The following is a 26,827-nucleotide window of genomic DNA, read 5'->3' as shown; positions in this document are numbered from 1 at the left end:
CCACTGCGCCACCAGGGAAGCCCCTTTTCCCGTAACTTCTAATTGCTACTCATACAGGTATAAACTCAGAAAACAAAAGATTATAAAACGGCAAAGAATAATTCTCATGATTCTTTTTTTTTTGTTTTTTTCGGTACGCGGGCCTCCCACCGCCGCGGCCTCCCCCGTTGCGGGGTGCAGGTTCTGGACACACAGGCCCAGTGGCCACGGTCCACGGGCCCAGCCGCTCCGCGTCACGCGGCATCCCCCCGGACCGGGGCACGAACCCACGTCCCCCGCATCGGCAGGCAGACCCCCAACCACCGCGCCACCAGAGAAGCCCTCTCCTGATTCTTTATTCTACTTGAGAGATTCCAGTGTTGACTAATAAAATACCAGGGACTTTTTTTTTTTAAGTAAGTTAATGCCACCTAATGTGTGCTTCTCAGAATGTGGTGATGAAACTTCCAAATATGATGTAGTAGTCAGAAGAGTCAGTTGGTTTTTTAAGCTAGTAAGAACACAAAACTTCCCGACTCATATATTGTACATTAATTCCTCAAAAATGTTAGGTCAAAATTGTGTTGGCTGACTTAGTAGCTTTGTTGTTTTGCCAAAGGGATTGTTTACTTTTGTCATGTAACTTCACTTTGCTCCTTCAGAAAACTGGCTTTTTGGAGAGATAACTCTTTTTACCTTTAGAGGAAAGAAAGTTGTGAATTTCTCAATGTTACTTTAGTTGCTGTTGATCATTCGACAGCCCAGAAGGAAAGATGCAACCTGACTTTTGCAGCAAGATCAGAACAAACTGGAAGAAAAAACTACAAATTTTATAGTAGAAACTTGTAGTTGAATGAACATATAGCTCAAAATGAAGTTAACTGCTGAAAGTTGGCATATGGAGGACCAAAACCTCTTGTAATAAAAAGAACCATCTCTGAAAACAGTGTTGGTGTTTGTTTAATTTTTCCAGCCTATTCAAGTGGATCTAGTCATTTTGTGGTACTTTCCTGTTAAACAGAGAAGAATAAACCCTGTCATTGTGCTGATTAATTTAATTTCTACAGTATATTAGTTAAGTGGGCTTATTTCTTCTGCTTCAGCATGTAGATAAGTTCAGACTTGGAACCTAGGAGTTTGGTGGAAGTCCTGATTTTTGTTTGTTTGTTTTTTAAGGTCGTGTGAAGTGATTTGGGGCATTGCCAAGAATCTATATAGCTTACTATCTGATGTAGTGCATTCATTTTGCCTTTTTTTTTTTTTTTTTTAAAGACAGTGAGCTTCTTTTTGTCGACCTCTTTTTCCGGAGCAGGATGGGTGGAGTTCACCTGTCTCATTTGTTTAGCTGTTTTGAGCATCTTTGCTTCTTGCTCTTGTTGATAATGGAGTGAGGATGAGGAAATACTTCTTTCTTTAATTACAAAGTGGGTATCATTTGTATTTCTGAGGTGAGAGTTGCTAGGTAGAATTGAATTAAATATTTGAAAAGAATTTCATTCTTGTGTGGGTGAAAATTTTACCAACTATTGTTATTGAAGGACATTGTATTACTGTCTTTGCACTCTTTAATCCTAGGTGACTTTGGGGGTTAACATTTCTCAGTGTCAGGCAGAGATCGTATTTAAAACAGTGTAAATCTCTTCCTATCTGTTTTGCATTCAAACAGCCACAGTTCTCTTTGAGGCACCAGTAGCCAGAGAGAATCTGGCCTTGGCCCTGTCCCTGCCATTCTGTTGACAAGAGACTATGATGTCAGTTCAGTAACTGTGTACATTTCTAAACTGCTTGGATTTCAGAAACCATCTTGGCTTAAGAAGTTTGTCTCCTGATATCTGTGTATTTGACTATGCTTGAGTATTTTATTCTTTTCCCTTCTTATACATTCAAAAACATCATTGTTAAATTCACTTTTTGGAAATGATTTACAGGTGTCACTATCTTTTTTTCTTTTACAAATGGTGAAAAACTGCAAAGAGGCTCATCTTCCCCCTAAATGGCATTCATAAACATAGCACTCTACAGAGTAAGAAACGGTGACTGGAAATCTAATCTGTTTTTCAAAGAACATCTTTTATGTACCAGGCAGATGACCAAGTATTGGGGCATTAGCATTGAACAAGTCCCTTCCCCCCCTTCCCTCATGGAACTTACTGTCTAATTTCTCTTTACTGAGCTCGGCTTAAAATATAGCATGAATATAAATACTAAAATTATAATACCTTGCAAGATACTTTGGAAGTTGGTAATTTGAAGGCCAAAGCTCTCAAAACTAATATTAACAGAACTGTTCTTGGGAGCAATTCAAATAGTAGTCTTCATTTACTGATTTACTGATTCTTGAGAGTCAGGTATACCAGGTGTAATATGTGAATCAAGATATGAATCAAGATATTTACTCCCGGGTTTTTTGTTTTTTGTTTTTTTTTTGCGGTACGCGGGCCTCTCACTGTTGTGGCCTCTCCCGTTGGGGAGCACAGGCTCCGGACGCGCAGGCTCAGCGGCCATGGCTCACGGGCCCAGCCACTCTGCGGCATGTGGGATCTTCCCGGACCGGGGCACAAACCCGCGTCCCCTGCATCGGCAGGCAGACTCAACCACTGCGCCACCAGGGAAGCCCATTCCCAGGGTATTTAATAGCTTCCCCCTTCCTGTTAAAAGGGAACTTAAGCACTAGCACATCCTTTACTGCCTTCTACAACTGAAGAAGTGCCACTCTCCACTTGTACTCTGGATTCCATCCCCTCTCATCTACTCAGGGTCATTCCTGCAGTTATTCCCCCTCTCTCCTGCATCACCAGTTTTTCTCTCATCAACATATAAAACTGTCTTAATATAATCCTTGTTTTAAAAAACCCTTGACCCCAGGTCCTCCCCCAGCTACTACCCAATTTTCTGCTCCCTTTCACAACAGAACTCCTTGAAAGTGCAGTATGTAATTGCAGGTGCCACTTTCTCACCTCTCAGCCACTCCTCAACCCCTGCAATTGGGCTTTTATCCCCATGACTCTAGGAAATTGCTCTTATCAAAATCCTCAAGGGCCTCTCTCTTGCCAGATTGAATAGATAATTCTCAGTCCTTCTCCTGTTCAACCTTTGGGCAGCATTTGAACCAGGTGACCACTACCTTCTTGAAACACTCTTTTCTTGGCTTCTGTAACAAGGCACTCATCTGCTTTTTTCTTAACTCATTGGTTATTAATTTTCAGTATTCTGTATGGCTTCCTTCCTCTGCTTAACTCCCCTGAATGCTGGCGTCACCTGAGAGTCTGCCTTTGGCCACCTTCTCTATCTGTGCACTTGTCCTCAGTGACCTCATCCAGGCCTCATCTGTATGCTGAGGACTCCTAAATCTTTGTCTCTAAACCTTGACCACTTCTTTGAGTCCCAGGCTTGTATTTCCAGCTGCCTATTTGACATTCCATTTGCCTAATAATAATAAGCATGATGAGTGTTTACTGAGTGTTGTGGGTCAGGCAGTATTCTCAGTGCTTCACATGTATTATCTCACCTAATCTTGCCCACCTGCTGAGGTAGCCACTGCTATTCCCAGACAAGGAAACAGATATGCATTGAAGCACTTGGATGTTTAGTAGGTATCTTACACTTCCCATGTCCAGAAAGTCTTGATTTTCTCCTTTCTCCTTGTTTCAGAATGACTCTGCCCTTTACCCAATAGCTCAGGCCTAAAATTTGAGAGTTACCCTTGATTTCTCTCTATATTCACATTCCAAATAACCCATCAGCAAATTCTGTCTGTACTACCTCCAAAATACCTTAAATCCAACTTCCTCTTATTAATTCTCCTACCAAAACCCCACACTTGCCCATTATAATCTTTTGGTTGGACTATTCCCTTATCTCCCTGCTTGTGTTCTTACCTCAGTGAAGTTTGTTCTTCACACAGCAACTGTAGATTCCATGTGTAAATCAGTCACATCTTACTATTCCCTCACTTTAAACATGTTGGTATCTCTCCCGCATCTCCCTTCTCCCCACTGCTTGGATAAATCCAGATTTCTTACCCTGTCTGGCAAAGCCGTACATGATTTGGCCTCTGGTCAGGCCTGCTTCTTCCAGCACCACCCCTTCTCATCTCACTCATTCTGCTGCACGGCCACACTGGCCTTTTGGTCTGTCATACATGCCATGCTCGTTGCTGTCTCTGGGCCTTTGCACTTACTATCTAGCTAGAATACTATGCCACCTAGATCTTTATATGTCTGTCTTTTTCTCATCATTTAGGTCTAAATCTGGGTTCAGCCACTTTTTTCTGCAAAGGGCCAGATGGTCTCTGTCGCAACGACTCTGCCCTGCTGTTGTGGTCCAGGAGCAGCCATAGACAATACAGAAATGATGACACATGGGGCTGTGTGCCAATAAAACTTTATTTATGCACACTGAAATTTGAATTTCTTATAACTTTCATGTGCATAAAATATTCTTCTTTGGATTTTTTTAACCATTTAAAAATGTTAAAAACCATTCTTAGTTCATGGACTGAACAAACCAGGTGGCAGTCCAGATTTGGCCTGTGGCCCACAGTTTGCCAAGGTCAGAAGCCTTTTCTGACCACCCTAGTGAAAACAGCCCTCACAGGTAACCCCCATCAATCCTTCACGCCCTCATTGCATTCTTTATTTGTTACATGGTTATTTTCTCATGGGGCAGGAATTCTGTCAGTTCTTCACCTGTGTAGTCTAAAACAGTGCCTGGCAACACTCACTAAATACTTGCTGGAGTGATTGAATGCCAGTCCCATTTGAATTTTGGCTGTAGGCTGCTATCTGCTCTCCAGTTATTCAGTCTCTTTCCTACTCTAATTTCGTATGTATGTATCTAGAATAAACTTCAAACTTCAGTTATGCCTTGTCTACATTCGAGACCCAGAGGTAGCTCCTGCTGTTCATTGTATGAGCTTTGACCATACCATCCTAGAATTAACAAGGTTCTGATACTTCATTTGTCTTTGATCTTGGCCCTGCTGTGGCTACCCCTTTCCAACCAAATCAATTCTTATCAATTTTTGCATCTGATTTCCCACTTCTCCCCATTACCCCTCCCATTTATTCTTCTTTTTAAAAAATATTGATTAATTGATTGATTGATTTGGCTGCACCAGGTCTTAGTTGTGGCACTGGGGATCTTTGTTGCAGCATGCGGGATCTCTGTGGGGATCTTTAGTTGTGGCATGCAGGATCTGGTTCCCTGGCCAGGGATCAAACCTGGGCCCCCTACACTTGGAGCGTGGAGTCTTAACCGCTGGACCACCAGGGAAGTCCCCCCCCATTTATTCTTTTTTTTTTAATTCTTTTTTAAAAAATAAATAAATTTATTTATTTTGGCTGCGTTGGGTCTTCGTTGCTGCACGCGGGTTTTCTCTAGTTGCGGTAGCGGGGCTACTCTTTGTTGCAGTGCGGTGGCTTCTCTAGTTGCGGAGCATGGGCTCTAGGCATGCGGGCTTCAGTAGTTGTGGCATGTGGGCTCAGTAGTTTTGGCTCGCGGGCTCTAGAGCACAGGCTCAGTAGTTGTGGCGCATGGGCTTAGTTGCTCCGTGGCATGTGGGATCTTCCCAGACCAGGGCTCGAACCTGTGTCCCCTGCACTGGCAGGCGGATTCTTAACCACCGCGCCACCAGGGAAACCCTCCCATTTATTCTTAATCAGCCATTGTCCATGATTTATTTCCTTTAGAGCTACGGTCTAAAAAACTTTTGTAGGTTGTGAGCCGCTTTTTTTCTTTGAGAATCTGAAGAAATCTGTGTCTCTCGTCTGGCAGATGCCCATATAAACAGAGTTTTGCCTGTGATTTCAGCAAACTCTCTAAGCTTAACTCCTGCCTATCAACTTGTCTGCAACTAAATGCATGCTTAGCCCCTTTTCTGATAGAGAGCTCCCTTCCGTTGCACTTTGTCTTCATTCTCTCTCAGTGCCAACCCCTCCTCCCCATCCCTTTCCCATTTATTAGTGATTTGCTGTTGAGAATTTTCAGTCTCTTCCTGGCTGCTGTGTTCTCTTTCAGCATGTAAACACATTCAACTCAAAAAGTAGTCCTGGGGCTTCCCTGGTGGCGCAGTGGTTGAGAGTCCGCCTGCCAATGCAGGGTACACGGGTTCATGCCCCGGTCTGGGAGGATCCCACAAGCCACGGAGCGGCTGGGCCTGTGAGCCATGGCCGCTGAGCCTGCGCGTCCGGAGCCTGTACTCCGCAATGGGAGAGGCCACAACAGTGAGAGGCCCGCGTACCGCAAAAAAAAAAAAAAGTAGTCCTGGACTTCCCTGGCTGTCCAGTGGTTAAGACTCCACACTGTGGGGAAACTAAGATCCCACATGCTGTGCGGTGCGGCCAATAAACAAACAAACAAACAAGTAATCCCCCCAGGCAAATCTTTCCTTATGTTGTGCCCATTGTGTCCTTTCCCATGTAATTGAGTTTTTCCAAAAGAGTGGTCTATACTGACTTCCATTTTTGTCACTTTCTAATCACACCTTGACCCACTGCGCTTTGGTTCCTCCTGCCTCTAACACTGCCTTGAAGTTGACCTTGGTAAGGTCATAGGTGACCTCCCAATTTTGATATCCTCTGTACAAAATCCTTTTGTATCCCTCCCCAACTTGGCCATCTCTTGATGCGTATTCTTCCCTTGACTGTTCTGTACTTAGATACAGGATCTGTCTCCTTGGCCATTCCATCTCTGTCTCCCCCCTTAGCGTCCCTTTCCCCTGTACGTGAAGTGTGGGTATTCCCTGGGGATCTGCCGTGTATCCTCTATTTTCTCTCTGTAGTCTCTCCCTGGGTGACTGTTTATACACACAGTTTCAGCATTCATAAATTCATTGAATCAGATGCGTTTTCTCCAGATCATTATATCTTACAACTTGGACAGACATTTCAAATTCATGCGTCTAAACTGATTTCCCTCCTGCTCCTAGAAACCTCTCTTCTTTCTTTTTTCCCAGTCTTATAAATATATCACCATAAACCTAATCAACCTAAGCCCAACACCTGCAAGTCTTTACTGATTCTTTCCATCCCCTGAACCCTTTATATTGAAACCTTGTTCATTTTGCCTCCTGACTGTCTATGGAATCTGCCCTTTTCCTTAATCCCCATTGCCACTGCAGTCATTTTATAGCTGTTCTTACTGCCTCTGGTTTTAAAGGCAGTCTCTACTTCCCCACTGCTGTCATAGTGATCTTTTGAAAATATAAATCTAATCATGCTTCTGTCCTGCCCAAAAGTGTTACTGATGAGCTGTAGCCCTCAGGATGAGGCCCACACTTCCTTGAAGATAAACTTCAAACTCAGAAAGGCATTTAAGACCTTTCATGATCTGCCTCTGCCTTTTTTCCTCCTCAATATCTTATGCTCCTTTCCCACATCAGCTAGGGCCTCAGCCCTACTGAACTGTCTGTAATTTCACTCCATGCCATGCTCTTTTGTATCTCTGTGCCTTTGTATGTGTTATTTTCTCTGCCTGAAATGTCTCCCTTCAACCCTAATTTACCATCCTTGAGAAGTTTGAGTAAGCTTTCACCCTTTCTGCAGTGGCTTTCCTGACTCTTTCTCCTTGACTGGGTTAGTCACCTTTCTGCTGTGCTTCCATATTCATTTCTCTGGCATGTGTATTCCTCTGGCATAGCAGGAAACACACTGCATTCCATTAGTTTTTGTGTTTTTTTTAAATTAATTAATTAATTTATTTTTGGCTGTGTTAGGTCTTCGTTGCTGTGCCAGGGCTTTCTCTAGTTGCTGCAAGCAGAGGCTACTCTTGGTTGCAGTGTGTGGGCTTCTCATTGCCAGGCTTCTCTTGTTGCGGAGCACGGGTTCTAGGCGTGCTGGCTTCAGTAGTTGTGGCACGTGGGCTCAGTAGTTGTGGTGCACAGGCTTAGTTGCTCCGTAGCACATGGGATCTTCCTGGACCAGGGCTCAAATCCATGTCCCCTGCACTGGCAGGCGGATTCTTAACCACTGTGCCACCAGGGAAGACCCCTCCCTATGAATTCTTAAAAGAAGAATCTTATTGTCTAATTCTTTTGAGTGCACCAGTATTTTATGCTACTGTGCTATTACCACGTAATGTTTTTTAAACAGTTAGTGTACTGCATTTCCTTTATTTTCATTTTACAAACATTTATTACTCTAAATTTGTGCCAGATACTAAAATACAACAATGAATAAGTAAACTTTCCCTGTCTTTAAAGAGTGAGTGCTCTAGAGAAGGAGACAAACTTGTAAACACATTCTTTATCCATTATGCTAATTAAGTACTGGTGATTATGTATGTCTCTAAAATGCAGCGCTAAGACCTTGGTATTTTATTTTTTAAATTTATTTATCTTTTTGGCCACACTGCCCAGCTTGTGAGATCTTAGTTCCCCAACCAGAGATCGAATGCAGGCCCTTAGCAGTGAAAGCACAGAGTCCTAACCACTGAACCACCAGGGAATTCCCAAGCCCTTGTTATTTTAGAGCTTGTAGCGACAGACACTCAAGAGAAATGTGCCAGCAGCAGTGGTAGCTAACTGGAATAAATTCCCAAAGGAGAAGTGGTACTCTTCTTTAACTAGAGCTACTGAGATGCACAATATGCCTCCTTGACGTTTCTTCGTCTTCTTTAGTTGTTCTTAGTAATTTTCTTAGTTCTGTGGCCTCCTCATATGATGGAACCATATATGACGATACCAAAAATTATAAGCCTTCAAAACAAAGAATTTCAAACAATTACGTATCGGGTGCTTTTGATACTGTCTATGGTTTTTGATGTTATTTTCAGTTGATTCATCAATAAACCTCTGTAGGTGAAGAAATTTGATTTTTTTTTTTTAACTCTAAAGACTAACCATGTTGGAGACAGAAGAATGCTAAGGTACTTACCATCTAATTCAGTGCTCTGAAGTGCTGAGTCTCTTGCTAGAAAAGAAAGAAGGTTATGAGCGGTTATCCTAGGCCTTATTCATCAAAGGCCAGGTGTGGCCAAGCTTGTTTCATAGAAGAGTTTTCAAAATAGCTTTGGAACCTCCACATTAGATTGGGAGGTGAAGAACTCCAGGTGAATGATCTCTGCTCTGACTAAATTGGGAAGAACTTACGGGAGGAGCTAAAATCTATTTTAGTTGGGGGTAGGAAGGAAAAGGCATTGACTTTCTCAGTTGCAAGTTTATCAGATCACTGGTATTACTAGGAACTGTGTCGCATCTAATCACTGCAGATGACTTAGGTCTCGATTACTTAAACTCTCTCAGATTTCTAATGCTGGAGTGGTGCCTAGTACAATACTGAGGCATGGAGATAGACATTGCCATCCTTTGGAAGAATTCTGAGATTTGTTGACTGTTTCTCCATGAACCTAATACTAATACAAGTGGAAGAATGAACTATTCCAAGATTTAAGCCAGTTTTTTATTCCAGAATATGAATTACGTAGTAATTTATCCTTCACCGACTTTTTAAGGGATTTTGGCTTTTCTAAAGGAAGGCTGAGATTGTGCATCTGCCTGTCTGCTTTAGATACTTCTTGGGAGCAGGATCATGTCTTACTACTTATCTTTGCATTGGGAACAGATAGCATATAAATGGTTTTTGAATGAATGGACAAGTAAAAGAAACAGTGTTTTGTTTTCAGAGTTGTGCTAGTAGTACATAATTCCTTGAAATACAGAACTTCATGTATTTTTCTAAAATACCTTCATCATTACATTTTATCTGTAAACATCATTGCCTGTAATACTTTGGGTTCACTTAGATTCACTTGTGGAAAACAAGTGAATTAGATTCTTAGATTCACTTGTGTATTCCTGTTGCTTCATCACAAATATAATAGCCACTAAAGGATTAAAATTCTGCCATTAAAATTAAAATCAAATGTTAAGATATTTATGGGTAACGTAGAATTTGCTAGTAAACGTATGTTTGGAAGTTCTCAAATAACCCCTCGAGGTAGGGGTAGGGATAATGAAGAAATTCCACACATGTATTATTTTAGAATTAGCTTTCACTTGGGAAACAACATTAGCTTCATTGCATTCCTAATCTCTGGAAGCTAAATATGGTCCAACAGTATTTTATGGTGCTCAACTTGGCAAGGATGTTTTTCTATCTTTGGAGGTAAGAAAAGGGTAAAATCTTGACGATCTAGTGACATCATTATCAAGAAGGAATAGGTTTGTTGCCTCTTGCCTATACTTTGTCTTGGAGTGCTGTGCTCATCAGAGGAAGCCAGAGTGAAAGGAAAAGTATGGGTGGCTGTTTGGGCCCAGTTTCCAGGAATACTTCATCCTGTGTAGCGTGGGGTCTCCTGTTTCCTCTCTTCACGAGTGTCCAGGCTTATGATGCCATAGTGCCAAACATGGATTTAATTGCAGCTTCTCTTGTTACCTTTTTTTGTAGACATTTTGACTTAGTCTTTTGATTTCTAGGCAAGCCTAAATCCCTGGGAAGCTAGCACTGTTACCTTGTTTACTGCATCTTCCAGGAACCCCGTGTGTTTAAAGGGGGTGATGGGAGCGACAGGAGAGACAAAAAGGACTTCATTTGTAGCGGCTTCTTGCAGCATTTTTTTCCCCAGTGCTTTCTCAGCTTGGTTTTCCTTAGATTTTGGGGGAGTTTTACGTGGAATTGGAAGTTCAGAGTTAGCTGACCAGAGCTCTTTAACATAACAATGATGGCTTTTGTTTTTGGCTAAACTGTCTGGATTGTTTAAACAATGGGTGCTTATTTTTTTAAGCATGCTTCAAGAAGTCAGTCTATATTTGAAGTGAAAAGAAAGCTCTTGGGTGGAAGTCAAGTCATTCTTTTCTTATTCCAACTACAAGACCACAAAGAAAGAGTTAATGCCTTCTGTCATTTTGGAAAGTACTTGGAAACTTTAAACATTGGCAGAGTTAGTTAAATTATTGCTTGACAGCTCAGTAGTACTCTTTTGGAGCACACTGAATTAGGGTTGTACAGTTACATGTTGTGAAAGTTAGAAATATAGAAAAATGACTCACTAAGGTTGCTGATAATAAACATAGCAATGTGGATCTCATGTTTCTTTTAAAGATTAAACATTTTTCATTACTTCAGCTGTTGGTTACTTTACCTGTTGGCTATTGTATGTATAGTTGCTAGAACTCTCTCATTGCAACACTTGAAGCATAGAACTTATGCATTTAGCAATGTAGTCCCCTGGCAAGCGTTAGGAAATCCTCAGATGTCTTTTGTGAAATGCATAGATTAGCAGTTGTTCCATAAGGATAATGCAGGGAAAGAATGAATTAAATCAGAAACTTTAAGGATTTGAAAATGGGTGTCATGTTACTTTAATAGTAGCTGAAAGAATAGGGTATTTTGTACTGTAGGTGACTTACTGGATTCCTTTACATATTTATTTATAGTTTTAGATTGTAGCCATTATGGTAGGAAGTTATTTGCAAATAACTGTATGATCTTGGGCAAGTCATTTGGCCCTTCAGAACTTCAGCTTCTAAAACCACATCAATAATAAGAACTACAATATGGACACCACATTATAGTTTTATGAATGATTTTACATAAATTACATAACTTACATAAATTATTTCATTTATTCCTTACAACGCTCCAATAAATAAAAGAATTGAGACCTCAGACAAGCCCTTCCCTCTCTTCAGTGGTGGCACGTGCCGACAAACGAGAGGATGAAGTGGCCCCCTCTACAATTGGGGGGCTTTAACTGTTGGAACTTAGTTTGGGGATTATCAGTATAAATTGGAGGTACAAGAAAATCTGTCTATAATTCCTTATTTTGTTCTTATTTTATGTGGATTTTGTTTCTGGCATCTGAAATTCTTATCTCTTTGTAGAGAACTCTTAGCTTCTGAATCGGTGAATTTCTATTAATCAGGTTGTTTAAATAGACCATATTTCTTGACAATTTGTTCGAAATCGTTTAAATCCTTAGTATTTTTTTAAAAGGCAGGTTAAAAGTTAGAGGTAAAGAGAAGTTTTTGCCTTTTCTCAGTATGACTGAAAATAAGATGCTTCCTTCAGTTATTCTTGGATGCATTCTTGAATTGGTGTAGTCAATTCATCATCCCTTTCACAAATGCTGCTGCCCACCATTAAGTCTCTTATCACAGGGCATTTAAAAATGATGCCATAAAATGCATGTTGAGAATCTCTGGATCTCAAATGTATAGAAATCACATCTAAATGTCAATTCCTGAGTTAAGGAACTGACGATGATGGCAATTTCAGTCTCTGTTAATATTTAGTAGACAAGAGATTATGATATTGTAGATTATTCCTTATGTGTCTGTAGACTTAACTACCTGTTGAAAAGGTATTTGTTTTATTGGGGCTGTATATTTCTGCCATTGTACTGATTTGCTTACTTGAATTAAAGTCATTCTTTAATTGTTTTGGGCTGTATCTATAGTTTGAAATTTAGGACTGTCCCCTATGTACTGTGCACCAAAGGTGACTTATCAATGCATTGTTCAGTTACTACACAGCTCCTATTTGTCTGTAATGAAGCCGTATGGCTGGGTCCATTTATTTCAGTATTAAGTTATTTTATAATAATATCCATATGAATGATGATGAGTAATAAATACATAGAGGCTAAATTTTCCAAATTCATTTGTGTCTCCTCTGGGCATTTCTTTGGGATATGTTCAGATTCATGTTTTTTGTTGTTGTTTTTTTCCTGATTTTAAAATAATTTTCCTTTGTTATAGGATGAGCAGTTCTTAGGTTTTGGCTCAGATGAAGAAGTCAGAGTACGAAGTCCCACAAGGTCTCCTTCAGGTATGGCCAGTTAAATGCATGGCATCTTTACGTTGTGTTTGTTAAGAGACTGTGACTTCCCCTTGCCTTCTTTGCATGTAAAGGGTGGTCTTAAATACTGGGGTTTTTTGGGTGCATCCTTCCCTTTCCCTCACACTAAGTAGGAAATGGCTTATGAGCTAGACCTCTTTAAGGGACCTCTCTGTCAGGCTGCTTTTGGTTTATCCTTGATAATGCTTGGGGGCTGGGTTTCCATGGAATGCTTGCAAAACCTGGTAGGCAAATTGAAGGTTACCTACTGAGAGCAGCATCCTCACATTTACACATTTTGAATTGTATGGCAGTAAATATGACTTTGGAAATAATTTGGCCATTGTTTTTTACAGATGAAATTTGGTCTACTGTTGTCAAAGAACTAAAAACAAAATGTTGGCACTGTATGAAACTATTTTATCTGATCCTTGAAAAACTGTGTTAAAATAAAGAAAATAAAAACGACATGGGTATTTCCATTTATTAGCAATATTTGTCATTGTTCTCAATAAGAATATATCTAGAATGTCTTGAAATTCTAGACTTAACAGCAGTTTCCTGCAAGATGATCCTCAGTGGAAATAACATTTAATGGCTTGCAGAATTGTTCTGTATAGGAGAGGGCTATAGATCTTTTGATGAAAAAAACATTCCCCATCTGTGCTGCCATTCTGACTTCTTGTATGGTTGTCTTTGATTTTATGTGCATAGACAGTCTAGTTAAATATGATGTTGTTAGCTGTGCTTTTGGTCCTTGATGTTGACATAGTTTGTGATGTTTGTTAGCATTTGCATTTCATTTGAGTCATCATATATTATATAATAATCTAACTCAAACACATAAGTTGACAATTTTTCCTTTCCCAAGTGGTGGTGGTATTGCCATTCTAGTTGAGAGGACTTAGCCAGTAGTATTCCAGTATCTGTGCCATTTAGACAGTAGCAATATTCTCTTTAAGATGTGATGAAATCTTAAAACTTCGCATCAGGTGATGTTAGAGATTGTCTGGTCTAACCCTTCATTTATAGATAATAAAATGAGGCCCAGAAAAGACATGATGAGCAGTTTACTTCTGACTGATTTGTGAGTTCTTTGAATGTGTTGTGGATTATGGAAGTTAGCAGAGCAGGACTCTTCTCTATTCTGCTTTTTCTACCTGTCCACCAAGAGCTTTTTTTAAAAGATGGATAGAAGAGGTTTTCAGAATTAATAAAGGCCTATGAGTAGCCAGCTTCAAGTCTACCAAGATTGTAAGGAATCTTGTGATGTACTTCTGGGTAGGAGTTTATTTTGTTAATTCACAACCCTTTCTTGATGGTTTCCTCAAGTTTTTTTCTTGGCTGTCAGTGTACCTTAAATGTTGTTTTTTGTTTGTTTTTTTAAACCATCTGTGTATACTTTATTAAGAAATGAAACTGTTTCTCTGCTGTCTTCTAGTCCATTACTTTCGTTGTAATTAGTATATATTGAGAACAGATTTGTGAATCTTAATCTATTAAGAGAAGTTTCAAGTTAATTGGTGAGGAAAGCATTTATATTTAGAAAGCTCAACAATAAGACCTTTGTTGATTTCTGTTCTGTTAGAAAGCTGGTTCCATAGTCTAAAATGTTCATCATAATGGCATAAATCTCTTCTGGTGCCTCTTAGGGGAGGTTTTAATCTCAGAGGAATGTTGAGTCATATAAAACATTGAAAAGTCACGAGAGAAGAGATGATATGATAGAGGAGGCAACTCATAATACATTTAGAAAGTACAGACTATATGTGGTGATCAAGCTGTGGTGTATACAAATCAAATCACTATGTTGTACACCTGGAACTAATATATATTGTATGTCAATTATACTTCAATAACAAAGAATGCATCTTTAAAAAGAAAAGAAAGTACAGACTATACAAAGAATTTTAGGGAGTTCCCAGGTGGTCTAGTGGTTAGGATTCCAGGCTTTCACTGCTTTCAGTGCTGGGGCCTGGGTTCAATCCCCGGTCAGGGAACTGAGATTCCACAAGCTGTGCAGCATGGCCAAAAAAGAAAAACAAAAACAAAAAAAGAGAATTTTAGAAAACAGTGGTTTTTCTGAAGTCTCTTGATAAGCAGCAAATTGAGCTAATGTATAAGTTGGCAAATTCCTTTTATTTAGAATAGAAGAAATCTGATTTAAATTGTCAGTTTGCTCTTGACATCAATTATGGTTAAATCTTTTTTGTAATTTGAGACTAGTTCAAGAACCTGTAGGTAGGGGAATAGATTAATGGGCATCTCATGTCATGTCACTGATCAGTTCACTACCACTGAGTTCAGTGATCTTATTCTGATGTCTCATGAGTGAATGTTTTTCTTTTCAGTGAACCTTTTTTTTTTTTTTTCCGGTACGTGGGCCTCTCACTGTTGTGGCCTCTCCCGTTGCGGAGCACAGGCTCCGGACGCTCAGGCTCAGCGGCCATGGCTCACAGGCCCAGCCGTTCCGCGGCATGTGGGATCTTCCCAGACCGGGGCACGAACCCGCGTCCCCTGCATCGGCAGGCGGACTCTCAACCACTGCGCCACCAGGGAAGCCCCAGTGAAACTTTTTAAACTTACTTTGGCAAAGCAGATTGAAAATATAGGAAGCTGAGCTGCCTATAGAAGTTGGTATATTATTGTAGCCTGTAGAAGTTGGTATGTTGTTGACTGAAGAGCATCTTGTTCGCATTTATTAAAGCCAAAATTCTGAGTTTAAAAAATGGGATGACTTACTATAAATATGTTCTCAGATATTAACTCTTGGTGGCTACGATATGGAAAAGCTCATACATATTTTTTTAAAACACACCTTTTTTTAATTCAGAAAAAACCTTTTTGTTCACCCAAAGTTGTAGGAAAATTAGTTTTATATATTAATTGCTCAGTTGAAAACCTCTTATTATCTTAGTTTTTCTATCAAAAAGGTAGTTAAGTGTTATTTACTTGATTTCTTTGAGGCAGGTTTTTGGTGAAAAGAAACTAAGCACAATTAAGATGTTTTATTGACTGATTAGACCCAGGTAGAGTTCAGTACAGAATGGCTTGTGCTAAATTATATTCAGCTTAGTTAAGACCTAAACTACAAAGCTAAATATATGCTCTTCATTGTTTAATTTCTATACACAGTTAAAACTAGTCCTCGAAAACCTCGCGGGAGACCTAGAAGTGGCTCTGACCGAAATTCAGCTCTCCTCTCAGACCCATCTGTGTTCTCCCCTCTAAATAAATCAGAGACCAAATCTGGAGATAAGATCAAGAAGAAAGATTCTAAAAGTATAGAAAAGAAGAGAGGAAGACCTCCCACCTTCCCTGGAGTAAAACTCAAAATAACGCATGGAAAGGACATTTCAGAGTTACCAAAGGGAAACAAAGAAGATAGCCTGAAGAAAATGAAACGAACACCTTCTGCTACATTTCAGCAAGCCACAAAGATTAAAAAATTAAGAGCAGGTAAACTCTCTCCTCTCAAGTCAAAGTTTAAGACAGGGAAGCTTCAAATAGGAAGGAAGGGGGTACAGATTGTACGCCGGCGAGGAAGGCCTCCATCAACAGAAAGGATAAAGACCCCTTCAGGTCTCCTCATTAACTCTGAACTGGAAAAGCCCCAGAAGGTCCGGAAAGACAAGGAAGGAACACCTCCACTCACAAAAGAAGATAAGACAGTAGTCAGACAAAGCCCTCGAAGGATTAAGCCGGTTAGGATTATTCCTTCTTCTAAAAGGACAGATGCAACAATTGCTAAGCAGCTCTTGCAGAGGGCAAAAAAGGGGGCTCAAAAGAAAATTGAGAAAGAAGCAGCTCAGCTCCAAGGAAGAAAGGTGAAGACACAGGTCAAAAACATCCGACAGTTCATTATGCCTGTTGTCAGTGCCATCTCCTCGAGGATCATTAAAACTCCTCGACGGTTCATAGAGGATGAGGATTATGACCCTCCAATTAAAATTGCCCGACTAGAGTCTACACCGAATAGTAGATTCAGTGCCACGTCCTGTGGATCTTCCGAAAAATCAAGTGCAGCTTCTCAGCACTCCTCTCAGATGTCTTCAGACTCCTCCCGGTCCAGTAGCCCCAGTGTTGATACCTCCACAGATTCTCAGGCCTCTGAGGAGATTCAGGTACTTCCTGAAGAGCGGAGCGATACCCCCGAAGTTCACACTCCACTGCCTATTTCCCAGTCCCCAGAAAACGATAGTAATGACAGGAGAAGCAGAAGGTATTCAGTGTCAGAGAGAAGTTTTGGATCTAGAACGACGAAAAAGTTGTCCACCCTACAAAGTGCCCCCCAGCAGCAGACCTCTTCCTCGCCACCTCCACCCCTGCTTACTCCACCGCCCCCGCTGCAGCCAGCCTCCAGTATCTCTGACCACACACCTTGGCTCATGCCTCCAACCATCCCTTTAGCATCACCATTTTTGCCTACTTCTGCCGCTCCCATGCAAGGGAAGCGAAAATCTATTTTGCGAGAACCGACATTTAGGTGGACTTCTTTAAAGCACTCTAGGTCAGAGCCACAGTACTTTTCCTCAGCAAAGTATGCCAAAGAAGGTCTTATTCGCAAACCAATATTTGATAATTTCCGCCCCCCTCCACTGACTCCTGAGGATGTCGGCTTCGCGTCCGGGTTTTCTACATCTGGTACTGCTGCTTCAGCCCGATTGTTTTCGCCACTCCATTCTGGAACAAGGTTTGATATGCACAAAAGGAGCCCTCTTCTGAGAGCTCCACGATTTACTCCAAGTGAGGCTCACTCTAGGATATTTGAGTCTGTAACCTTGCCTAGTAATCGAACTTCTGCTGGAACATCTTCTTCAGGAGTATCTAACAGGAAAAGGAAAAGAAAAGTGTTTAGCCCTATTCGATCAGAACCAAGATCTCCTTCTCACTCCATGAGGACAAGAAGTGGAAGGCTTAGCACTTCTGAGCTGTCACCTCTCACCCCACCGTCTTCTGTCTCTTCCTCGTTAAGCATTTCTGTTAGTCCTCTTGCCACTAGTGCCTTAAACCCGACTTTTACTTTTCCTTCTCACTCCCTGACTCAGTCTGGGGAATCTGCAGAGAAAAACCAGAGACCAAGGAAGCAGACTAGTGCTCCGGCAGAGCCATTTTCGTCCAGTAGTCCCACTCCTCTCTTCCCTTGGTTTACCCCAGGCTCTCAGACTGAGAGAGGGAGAAATAAAGACAAAGCCCCTGAGGAGCTGTCCAAAGAGCGAGATGCTGACAAGAGCATGGAGAAGGACAAGAGTAGAGAGAGAGACCGGGAGAGAGAAAAAGAGAATAAGCGGGAGTCCAGGAAAGAGAAAAGGAAAAAGGGATCAGAAATTCAGAGTAGCTCTGCTTTGTATCCTGTGGGTAGGGTTTCCAAAGAGAAGGTTGTTGGTGAAGATGTGGCCACTTCATCTTCTGCCAAAAAAGCAACCGGGCGGAAGAAGTCTTCATCACTTGATTCTGGGACTGATATTGCTTCTGTGACTCTTGGGGATACAACAGCTGTCAAAACCAAAATACTTATAAAGAAAGGGAGAGGAAATCTGGAAAAAACCAACTTGGACCTCGGCCCAACTGCCCCATCCCTGGAGAAGGAGAAAACCCTCTGCCTTTCCACTCCTTCATCTAGCACTGTTAAACATTCCACTTCCTCCATAGGCTCCATGTTGGCTCAGGCAGACAAGCTTCCAATGACTGACAAGAGGGTTGCCAGCCTCCTAAAAAAGGCCAAAGCCCAGCTCTGCAAGATTGAGAAGAGTAAGAGTCTTAAACAAACTGACCAGCCCAAAGCACAGGTACTCTTTTCCATCTTGCCCATTAAAATCAACAGTTTCTCGAGCCCCGTCTAGGAGCAAGTTTTAGGCTGAGTGTTTCAGTTAGATCCAGGTGTGGGAATCAGGAAAAGATGGTGGCATTTGCAGTGGTCCTTTACGGACGGGTAGGATTTTGATAGGTAGAAAATGATAGGGAAGAAATTTTTAAGGAGAGGAAACAGTGTAGGGTAGAGACAGAAAAGTATAAAGCATACTTGAGGAACGGGGATAGCTGGACTGGTACGTGTAGGAAAGCGGTGAACCAAGACTGAAAGGTACGTGGGGCCACATTACCCTGAATGCTGAGTTGTTTTGTACTTAATGGGTTTGGTGTGATGGAATCTGTGACTTAATTTTGAAGATGCATTTTTGCAGTCCGATTGTTTTACTGTTGCTTCCTATAGGAAACAGGGATGGGGGGAATCTCTTCCTCTGAGTTGTGAGTGATCAGACCAATAGAAAATAGGTATCTGCAGAATACATATGAGAAGCACTTAGCCTCAAGTTGTGATACAGAAAAGCTGTACAATTCAGTTAGTTAAGATGATGACAAACAGATTTTTGTAAAGAAGAGCTTTTTTTTTTTTTTTAATTAACAAAGCGAGCTAGCCACTGGTCTTTTCTGAGAAAACCTGCCAATCTTTAGATTGTTTTTAAACATCGTCATGTAGTAGATGCGTGTTTATACCAACATGTCAAGTTAGGTTAAGATGACCACAAACTTAGGTTTTAATGTTATTCAACGTCGGGCCACATTTACATTTAGTAATTCTGCCAGTTGAGAGGTCTAGCAGGAATATGATGAGACTTATTTCCGACACCATTTTGGATGTTTTTGGTTAACCTCCTAGTGGTAGGAGCCGTGGCTCTTTAAAGTGTGAGACATTTCTGTTTGGAGCCGTGGCCTTTTATACTTCCATTTATAGGTTATTTCCCCCTACTTCTCTGTTGATCAGGGAAATATAAGAAATAGTCTGTGGTTAGATAAGCCCAGTTTACACGAGAATGAGCTTCTTGATAATGCAGACGGGCAGCTTGATTTTTTTTTTTGAGGAAAATTTTAAAGAAGTAGTATAATTGGGAATAGAAGCTTAGTTGATTTCTGCTTTTTGATTAGAATCCTTTTCTGCCAATTTTAGAAGTAGGTGATTTCTATATATTGATATGGCATATCAGCTGGGAATAACTAGAGTTGTATCTGTTGAATCTATAAGTTAATCAACTATACCTTGGCTTCATTCAATTATATTTTCAACGCATATGGTTGTTATTGTTTGTTTTTGGCTTGCCTCCTCCTCAGGGTCAAGAAAGTGACTCATCGGAGACCTCTGTGCGAGGACCCCGGATTAAACACGTCTGCAGAAGAGCTGCTGTTGCCCTTGGCCGAAAACGAGCTGTGTTTCCTGATGACATGCCCACCCTGAGTGCCTTACCTTGGGAAGAACGAGAAAAGATTTTGTCTTCCATGGGAAATGATGGTAGGTCGGGGATGTCAACCTTGAGGTCTAAGCAGACACTGGGTTTGTTTGCTGATCATCCTGCGAGTGCCCAGTAGGCTATTCATAGCATTATATGTTAGGCTGGGTCCTCCAAAAACCAGATGGCGGAGGGCGGGGGGATTAAATGTGTAAGGGTGTTATTAGAGGAAATGCCTGAGAGAAAATGGGGAGGGAGTCAGGAAAGGCTGGGAGAGCTAGCTGTCAGACTGCTCTGTAAGTCTGACCCTAGTGAAGGAGAGTGGGAAGGAAGGCTGGGCAGAATCTTCCTGGATGCCGTGCAGTGTGAGAAAGCTCGGCAAGGCTGTCAGGGAGCCCTTGAGCAAACATTGACTGTCAGAGGAGTCTCGTGTCTCCCTGGAACAGGCCTACCCTAGTATCCCTGCCACGCTTGTCACTGCCTGAGAGCAACCTCTGTGGTAATTGTGGCCTCTGTACCCCTGGATTTCAGAGCACAGCAGCTGGGGGCCCTGTGGTTTCAGGTCTGTGAGGCACGTTCTCATGGGTGACTGCTCAGATGAAATTTAGAGGTTTAGAGAGTCTTCAGAAGCATTCAATTCATATTCTTTTTTTTTTTTTAATGCTTTATTTTCTTTTTTGTAATCATATTTTCTTTTTTTAAAAACATTAATTAATTATTTTTTGTATTTTGGCCACGCTGCCTGGCTTTCAGGATGTTCCCCAACCAGGGATCGAACCCGGGCCCCTGCAGTGAAAGTGCCAAATCCTAACAACTAGGTCACCAGGGAACTCCCTCAATTCATGTTCTTGACTTTCGGTTACACTGTATTTTGTTTTCATTGTTTGGATTTCTGCTTTCATCAAGCTGCAAGTTACAGGCATTTTTAAACATTTAATTATTTAAAACAGGCTCTGTGTTCTGCATATGAATATTTTTATTGTAATGAATTTGATTTTTGGAGTCTCGATTAAAACAAGGTTTGAATGTATATACTAACGTCAGTAGATTTTGAGAATCTCCCCTCTGCTCCCAGGAAGGAGCCAGATACTCTGTCAGAGCTAATGCCACATTTCTTTTAACAGACAAGTCATCGATTGCTGGCTCGGAAGACGCCGAACCTCTTGCTCCGCCCATCAAACCAATTAAACCCGTCACCAGAAACAAGGCGCCGCAGGAACCTCCAGTAAAGAAGGGGCGGCGGTCAAGGCGGTGTGGACAGTGTCCCGGCTGCCAGGTGCCTGAGGACTGTGGCGTGTGCACTAACTGCTTGGACAAGCCCAAGTTCGGCGGCCGCAACATAAAGAAGCAGTGCTGCAAGTGAGTGTGCGTCTCTCCGGGGGGCTGGTCTCGGCCACCGTCCCGCTTGTCACAGAGAAAATGCGCCCGAACGCCCAGTGTGGCTGTACCAAGTCACCTCAAGTTGCCAGATGAGTTGCACACCTGGATTTTGGGCTGTGCTGGGTTTGGGCTGTGTTTAAATCAGAAATCCTCAGGTGCAGTGCTGTGAATGTCCTGTATCTGCTCAGGTCGGTGTGGTAGCCGTTAGCCATATGGCTATTTAGCACCTGAAACATGGTTGGTGTGACTGAGGAACTCCATGTAATTTTAAATTCACATAGCCACGTGTGTCTAGAGCTGCCGTATCAGTGCAACTCTGGAGGGTTTCTACTTAATCACCAATGAGTTTAGGCCTGCTCTTTATCAGGTCAACTGAAATTACCTTTATCTTTATGGCATTCAGGAAATATTGGTGATATAAGTCTCTCCACTCTCTAACTCTCAGCATATTTTCATGCCTATGGAAGTCTTCCCCAACCCCGCACGCTACTTGCGGAATCTTAGCTCCCCAACCAGGGATCGAACCCGGGCCACGGCAGTGAAAGCGCCGAGTCCTAACCACTGGACCGCCAGGGAATTCCCTGGGAGTATTGATTACTCTACCTTTTTTCCCTTTTTCTAGTCAGTTTGTGGATGCACTTTCTACTCTCTGGGATAATTTGTTTAAAGTGGATCAAGAGAATTGCATAAATAAATTTTGGTGCTTGAGTATCTCATCAAGTGCCTGGCACCAGGAATGGATATTATCCGTAGATGTTTGCTGAATGAACGAATAACATGAAAGTGATTTATATAAAACATAATTGGGAGAAATGCTGCATTACTTACTTAAGGGCAGACAGTTTCTAGGAGACACTGAGAAGTTCTGTGCTTTGGTTTAGTCTGGCCTTAAGCAAGAATCTTGTCTCAGCCCCATTAGTGGAAAGAAGTGAGACAATTCACAGAACAGCAAAAAAATGTACATGATAGCAAGATAAAATGGCACTAAATTTAGGGGTTGCAGTGGATTCAGTTCAATATTAAACTTCAAATTAAGTTTTGAGTTTCAATAAACTGAGGATAGAAGTATCTCTCAAAGCCCTGAGATAGACCTGTAGCATTGTAGTGGCAGACAGAGGACTCGGGTAATTTCAGTCCATTTTGTATTCAGATTACTATATGAATAATAATCTCATAAGGGAGCAGAACTGATTTGACTGCGAGAAATAACGACTGATCGTTTTGTGTGTGGCGCTAGTCAGTACTGGGTTGCAAGACATTTGAGTCCCATTTCAAAAATAATTTGATATTTGCTCCTTTTAGATCCTCAAGGTAGGTGAAATTGCTGATCAAAGGATTTAAAGGCTTGGATTTAAATAATGAGCAGTCGTTTTTTCAACTCTCAAAATGAACCTGAGTAAAGGTTCATGGATTCTTTTTTTATTTTTTTAAAATTAATTAATTAATTTATTTTTGGCTGCGTTGGGTCTTTGTTGCTGCGCGCAGGCTTTCTCTAGTTGTGGTGAGTGGGGGCTACTCTGTCACGGTGCAGGGGCTTCTCATTGCAGTGGCTTCTCTTGTTGAGGAGCACAGGCTCTAGGCGCGCGGGCTTCAGTAGTTGTGGCTCGTGGGCTCTAGAGCGCGGGCTCAGTAGTTGTGGTGCTCGGGCTTAGTTGCTCCACGGCATGTGGGATATTCCCGGACCAGGGCTCTAACGTGTGTCCGCTGCATTGCCAGGTGGGTTCTTAACCACTGCACCACCAGGGAAGCCCAAGGTTCACGGATTCTTGCAGACGAATTAATACGTGCTTCAATTGCTTCTCTCCTAAATGAAGTTTACTTTATGGTACCCCTTATTATTCTAGGATGAGAAAATGTCAGAATCTACAATGGATGCCTTCCAAAGCCTACCTTCAGAAGCAAGCAAAAGGTACTGTTGTCAAAAGATCTTCCCCCAAATGCTTCCTGCTTTAATGTCATATAGTTGTGTACATCTAGTGTAAAGAGAATACTAGCCTTTTTTCAAGTACTGCTGTTTCCCAGGGAGCTGTTGGTTGTTGAAGCTGGGTGGTGTTCATTTTACTCTTCCCTTCACCTTGGAGTATGTTTGAATATTTCCATAAGAAACATTTTTTTAAATTCATACAGAAAATTACATTATATTTCATTTCCTAGAGTAATAAGAATATACCTGTTTCACTTGCCAACTTGGCATTAACTTCCGTGAGTCTTCCAGTGTCAACTTTAGCTGTAGGAAACTGAGACTAAGATTGTTACGTTCCTATACTTACATTTTAAATAAAATTTTCTCACTTACGGAAAAATAATCTTGCTTTTCCCCCCCACCCCAGCTGTGAAGAAGAAAGAGAAAAAGTCTAAGACCAGTGAAAAGAAAGAGAGCAAAGAGAGCAGTGTTGTGAAGAGCTTGGCGGACTCTAGTCAGAAGTCTACCCCGTCAGCAAGAGAGGATCCCGCCCCCAAGAAAAGCAACAGTGAGCCACCTCCGCGCAAGCCCCCGGAGGACAAGAGTGAGGAAGGGAATGCCTCCACCCCAGGACCTGAGGCCAAACAAGTGGCCACGCCCTCTTCCAGGAAGTCCAGCAAGCAGGTCTCCCAGCCGGCACCAGCCGTCCCCCTACAGCCCCCCAGCACAGCACCACCGAGAAAAGAGGTCCCCAAGACCACTCCTAGTGAGCCCAAGAAAAAGCAGCCTCCACCTCCAGAGTCAGGTGAGTGAGGACAGCAGGAAGAGCTGCCGAACCGGAAGTACCAGCACAGGACACTGACATCTTAAACAGCATTTGGAAACCTGAAATGTATATTTTTAAGTCTTTGGTACAAGAAAACTAGCTCTCTTTTAAATATTTATTTAATTTTTTTTTTGGCTGCGCCGGATCTTAGTTGTGGCCCAAGGGATCTTTTAGTTGCGGCATGCATGCGGGATCTAGTTCCCTGACTGCGGATCAAACCCGGGCCCTCTGCATTGGGAGCGTGGAGTATTAACCACTGGACCACCAGGGAAGTTCCAATTAGCTCTCTTTTAACTGTTATATAATAATAAAGAAATAGAAGCAAAACCAGTTAAGTTGGAGATACTGTCTTACTTTCCTATTTAAAGCCTAGAGTTTAAATGGTTTTTTGTTTTTTCTAATGCCCCTTTCTTTGCAGGCCAATCAGTGCTAGAGTCATCGTTGCTGTTTAGCATTAACTGTAAATTTAGTGGCATCTGACGGCAGTTTATTTTGAATTCTTTAGGTCCAGAGCAAAGCAAGCAGAAAAAAGTGGCTCCTCGCCCCAGTATTCCTGTAAAACAAAAGCCTAAAGAAAAGGTGAGGAAAGATTTGTTTCCCTGCCACCTGTCAAAGATGTGTTCTATTCTGTAGGGAAATAGCCTTATCCTTGACGTTTACGTGATTGAGTGAAACTGCATGTCTGCTTCTGTGTAGATGGCAGTGGAATTTCTTAAAATTAGCAAACTTCAGGTGTAGGCTTTAGCTCACTTCCTTTTTTTCTCTTTTTTTTTCCCGTTGTTGTTTTCCCCTTCTTTGTAGCCCCACGTGCTTATGCTTATGCTGCAGGCTGATGAGTGTAATTTTTTTCCCCCTTAACGTCCGTTAGCAGTATTTGTCTGTAACGGTCACTCGCTATTTTTATTATGTGGAGGGAGAGGTCTTAAAGACTTTTCCAGTTCTTTCTGTGCCCCCATGGTGGTGTGCGTGCACGTCCAGGCTGATGCTCTCGAGGGCATCAGCAATGCTGAAAAGAGAGGCAAATGCCAGGTTCTTACTAAGTCGTGTTCCAGAGTTACTGTCCAGTTTCAAACTGTGATGATGAAGCATGGTTACATTGGCAAATCTGAAATCATTGACGATCACAGAGCTGGGAAAATTGTTTTGAATCTCATAGGCAGGTTACACAAGTGTGGAGTGATCAGCCCCAGATTTGATGTGTGCAACTCCAAGATCTAGAAAAATGGCAGAATAACCTGCTCCCATCTGGTCAGTGTGGTTTCATTGTACTGACAACCTCAGCTGGCATCGTGGACCACGAGGAAGCAAGATGAAGACACGCAGGAGGGAAAAGCCTGGGATGTGTTTTCTAGGGGTATAAATACATACGTGCCAATAAAATGCTTCAATGGAAAAAGAAATTCTCCTGAAGATTACTTGTCTGTTTCTCTAGGATACTTGTATTGGAAACATGTTTTCCAGATCTGTTAAGATTTGTCATTTGCATTATTATCTGTTGCAAGAGTGAAGGCAGGCAGGGTGTGGATTTGTTCTTTATCCATCTTCTATCCCCATAGGAAAAACCACCTCCAGTCAATAAGCAGGAGAATGCAGGCACTTTGAACATCCTCAGCACTCTCTCCAATGGCAATAGTTCAAAGCAAAAAGTCCCAGCAGATGGAGTCCACAGGATCAGAGTGGACTTTAAGGTAAAAGTGTTCAGTGACCACGGAGTATATTGAGTGTCGTGGACTTTAAATCAAGAAAATGATGTTACCAAAGGTGTTGAAAGAGAGGAAATTCATTCGGGGGGTGGGGCGGACGAGTGAAGATCTCCCATTAATAGACGGGTTCAGGTGTGTGAGAACTCCGGTCGGTGTTACCAGGTCAGTCTGTGAACTGACTGAAGTACAGAGGCACGGAGCCAGTCCTGCCCGTCCTGAGCTGTAAAGTGCTTTTAGGTGAGAACAGTATCTGAGGAAGTGCTTCTTTCACATAGGTATTATCAAACCATGATGATCGCTTGAATCAGCAAAACTAAGGGAAATTCAATCCCAGTAAATCTTTGCATTGTAGTTAACAGGTGAGCCTTTTAAGAGTTTGTGTCTGAGATTTAAAATCTTTAAAGCGGCAGTTATTTTGAACTCATTGAGATGAAATATTCTCGACATTCTGGTGTCACTCTAATTTTATGCTTTTCGTCCTTGTTTTCAATGCAGCGTTTTTTCAGTGCAGCATTGTGTCGTAAAACTGTCAAAATTATCTTTTTCTCTCTCTCCGCAGGAGGATTGTGAAGCAGAAAATGTGTGGGAGATGGGAGGCTTAGGAATCTTGACCTCTGTTCCTATAACACCCAGGGTGGTGTGCTTTCTCTGTGCCAGTAGTGGGCATGTAGAGGTAAGATATCCTGCTTCTTGGTACCCCTGACAGTATACTGATAGATTATTTTGCTGTGATGAAAGAAATCATTCTATTCTGTTTTGTTGGTATATAGCAGGCACTATATCCTGTTGAAACCTGCAAATGCAGTGCTTTGAAGTTTTTTAGAAATTTCAGGAAGGAGTCTGCTTTTTATTAGAGTAGCAGGTTTTTTTTTTTTTAGAGTAGCAGTTATTGAGTGTGAAAAGTTTAATAGTTTCATCTCTTAAATTCACTCTTTAGTAGAGTTCTGATTTTTTGCTAGATGTCCAAACATGGAAGAAATAATGTTTTTCTAGAAAAAGAGATATGCTGTTGATAGTTGTTTTATGTTGAATAGCAA

At 41.6% G+C, this 26,827-nt stretch overlaps 1 protein-coding gene and 1 pseudogene across 3 annotated transcripts in view; both read left to right on the top strand.

The window, feature by feature from the left end:
• The window catches only part of KMT2A (lysine methyltransferase 2A), a 74,294-nt gene that overhangs the window by 13,274 nt on the left and 34,193 nt on the right, over positions 1 to 26,827 (top strand). For all 3 annotated transcript variants that reach the window (XM_029207809.1, XM_029207810.1, XM_029207811.1), the window contains 9 exons: positions 12,677 to 12,746; positions 15,891 to 18,544; positions 19,863 to 20,040; positions 21,103 to 21,337; positions 23,203 to 23,267; positions 23,689 to 24,066; positions 24,593 to 24,666; positions 25,644 to 25,775; positions 26,350 to 26,463. In XM_029207809.1, the coding sequence (XP_029063642.1) occupies positions 12,677 to 12,746; positions 15,891 to 18,544; positions 19,863 to 20,040; positions 21,103 to 21,337; positions 23,203 to 23,267; positions 23,689 to 24,066; positions 24,593 to 24,666; positions 25,644 to 25,775; positions 26,350 to 26,463 (3,900 nt within the window). The remainder of the gene's footprint in view (positions 1 to 12,676; positions 12,747 to 15,890; positions 18,545 to 19,862; positions 20,041 to 21,102; positions 21,338 to 23,202; positions 23,268 to 23,688; positions 24,067 to 24,592; positions 24,667 to 25,643; positions 25,776 to 26,349; positions 26,464 to 26,827) is intronic.
• On the top strand, positions 24,695 to 25,439 carry LOC114886798 (annotated as a pseudogene).

Source organism: Monodon monoceros, unplaced genomic scaffold (assembly GCF_005190385.1).
Source record: "Monodon monoceros isolate NGI ecotype Baffin Bay Population unplaced genomic scaffold, NGI_Narwhal_1 Super_Scaffold_7, whole genome shotgun sequence".
NCBI classification, from domain to species: Eukaryota; Metazoa; Chordata; class Mammalia; order Artiodactyla; family Monodontidae; genus Monodon; species Monodon monoceros.
Note: the sequence above shows the minus strand (reverse complement) of the source record. Positions and strands in the feature narration are given on the sequence as shown.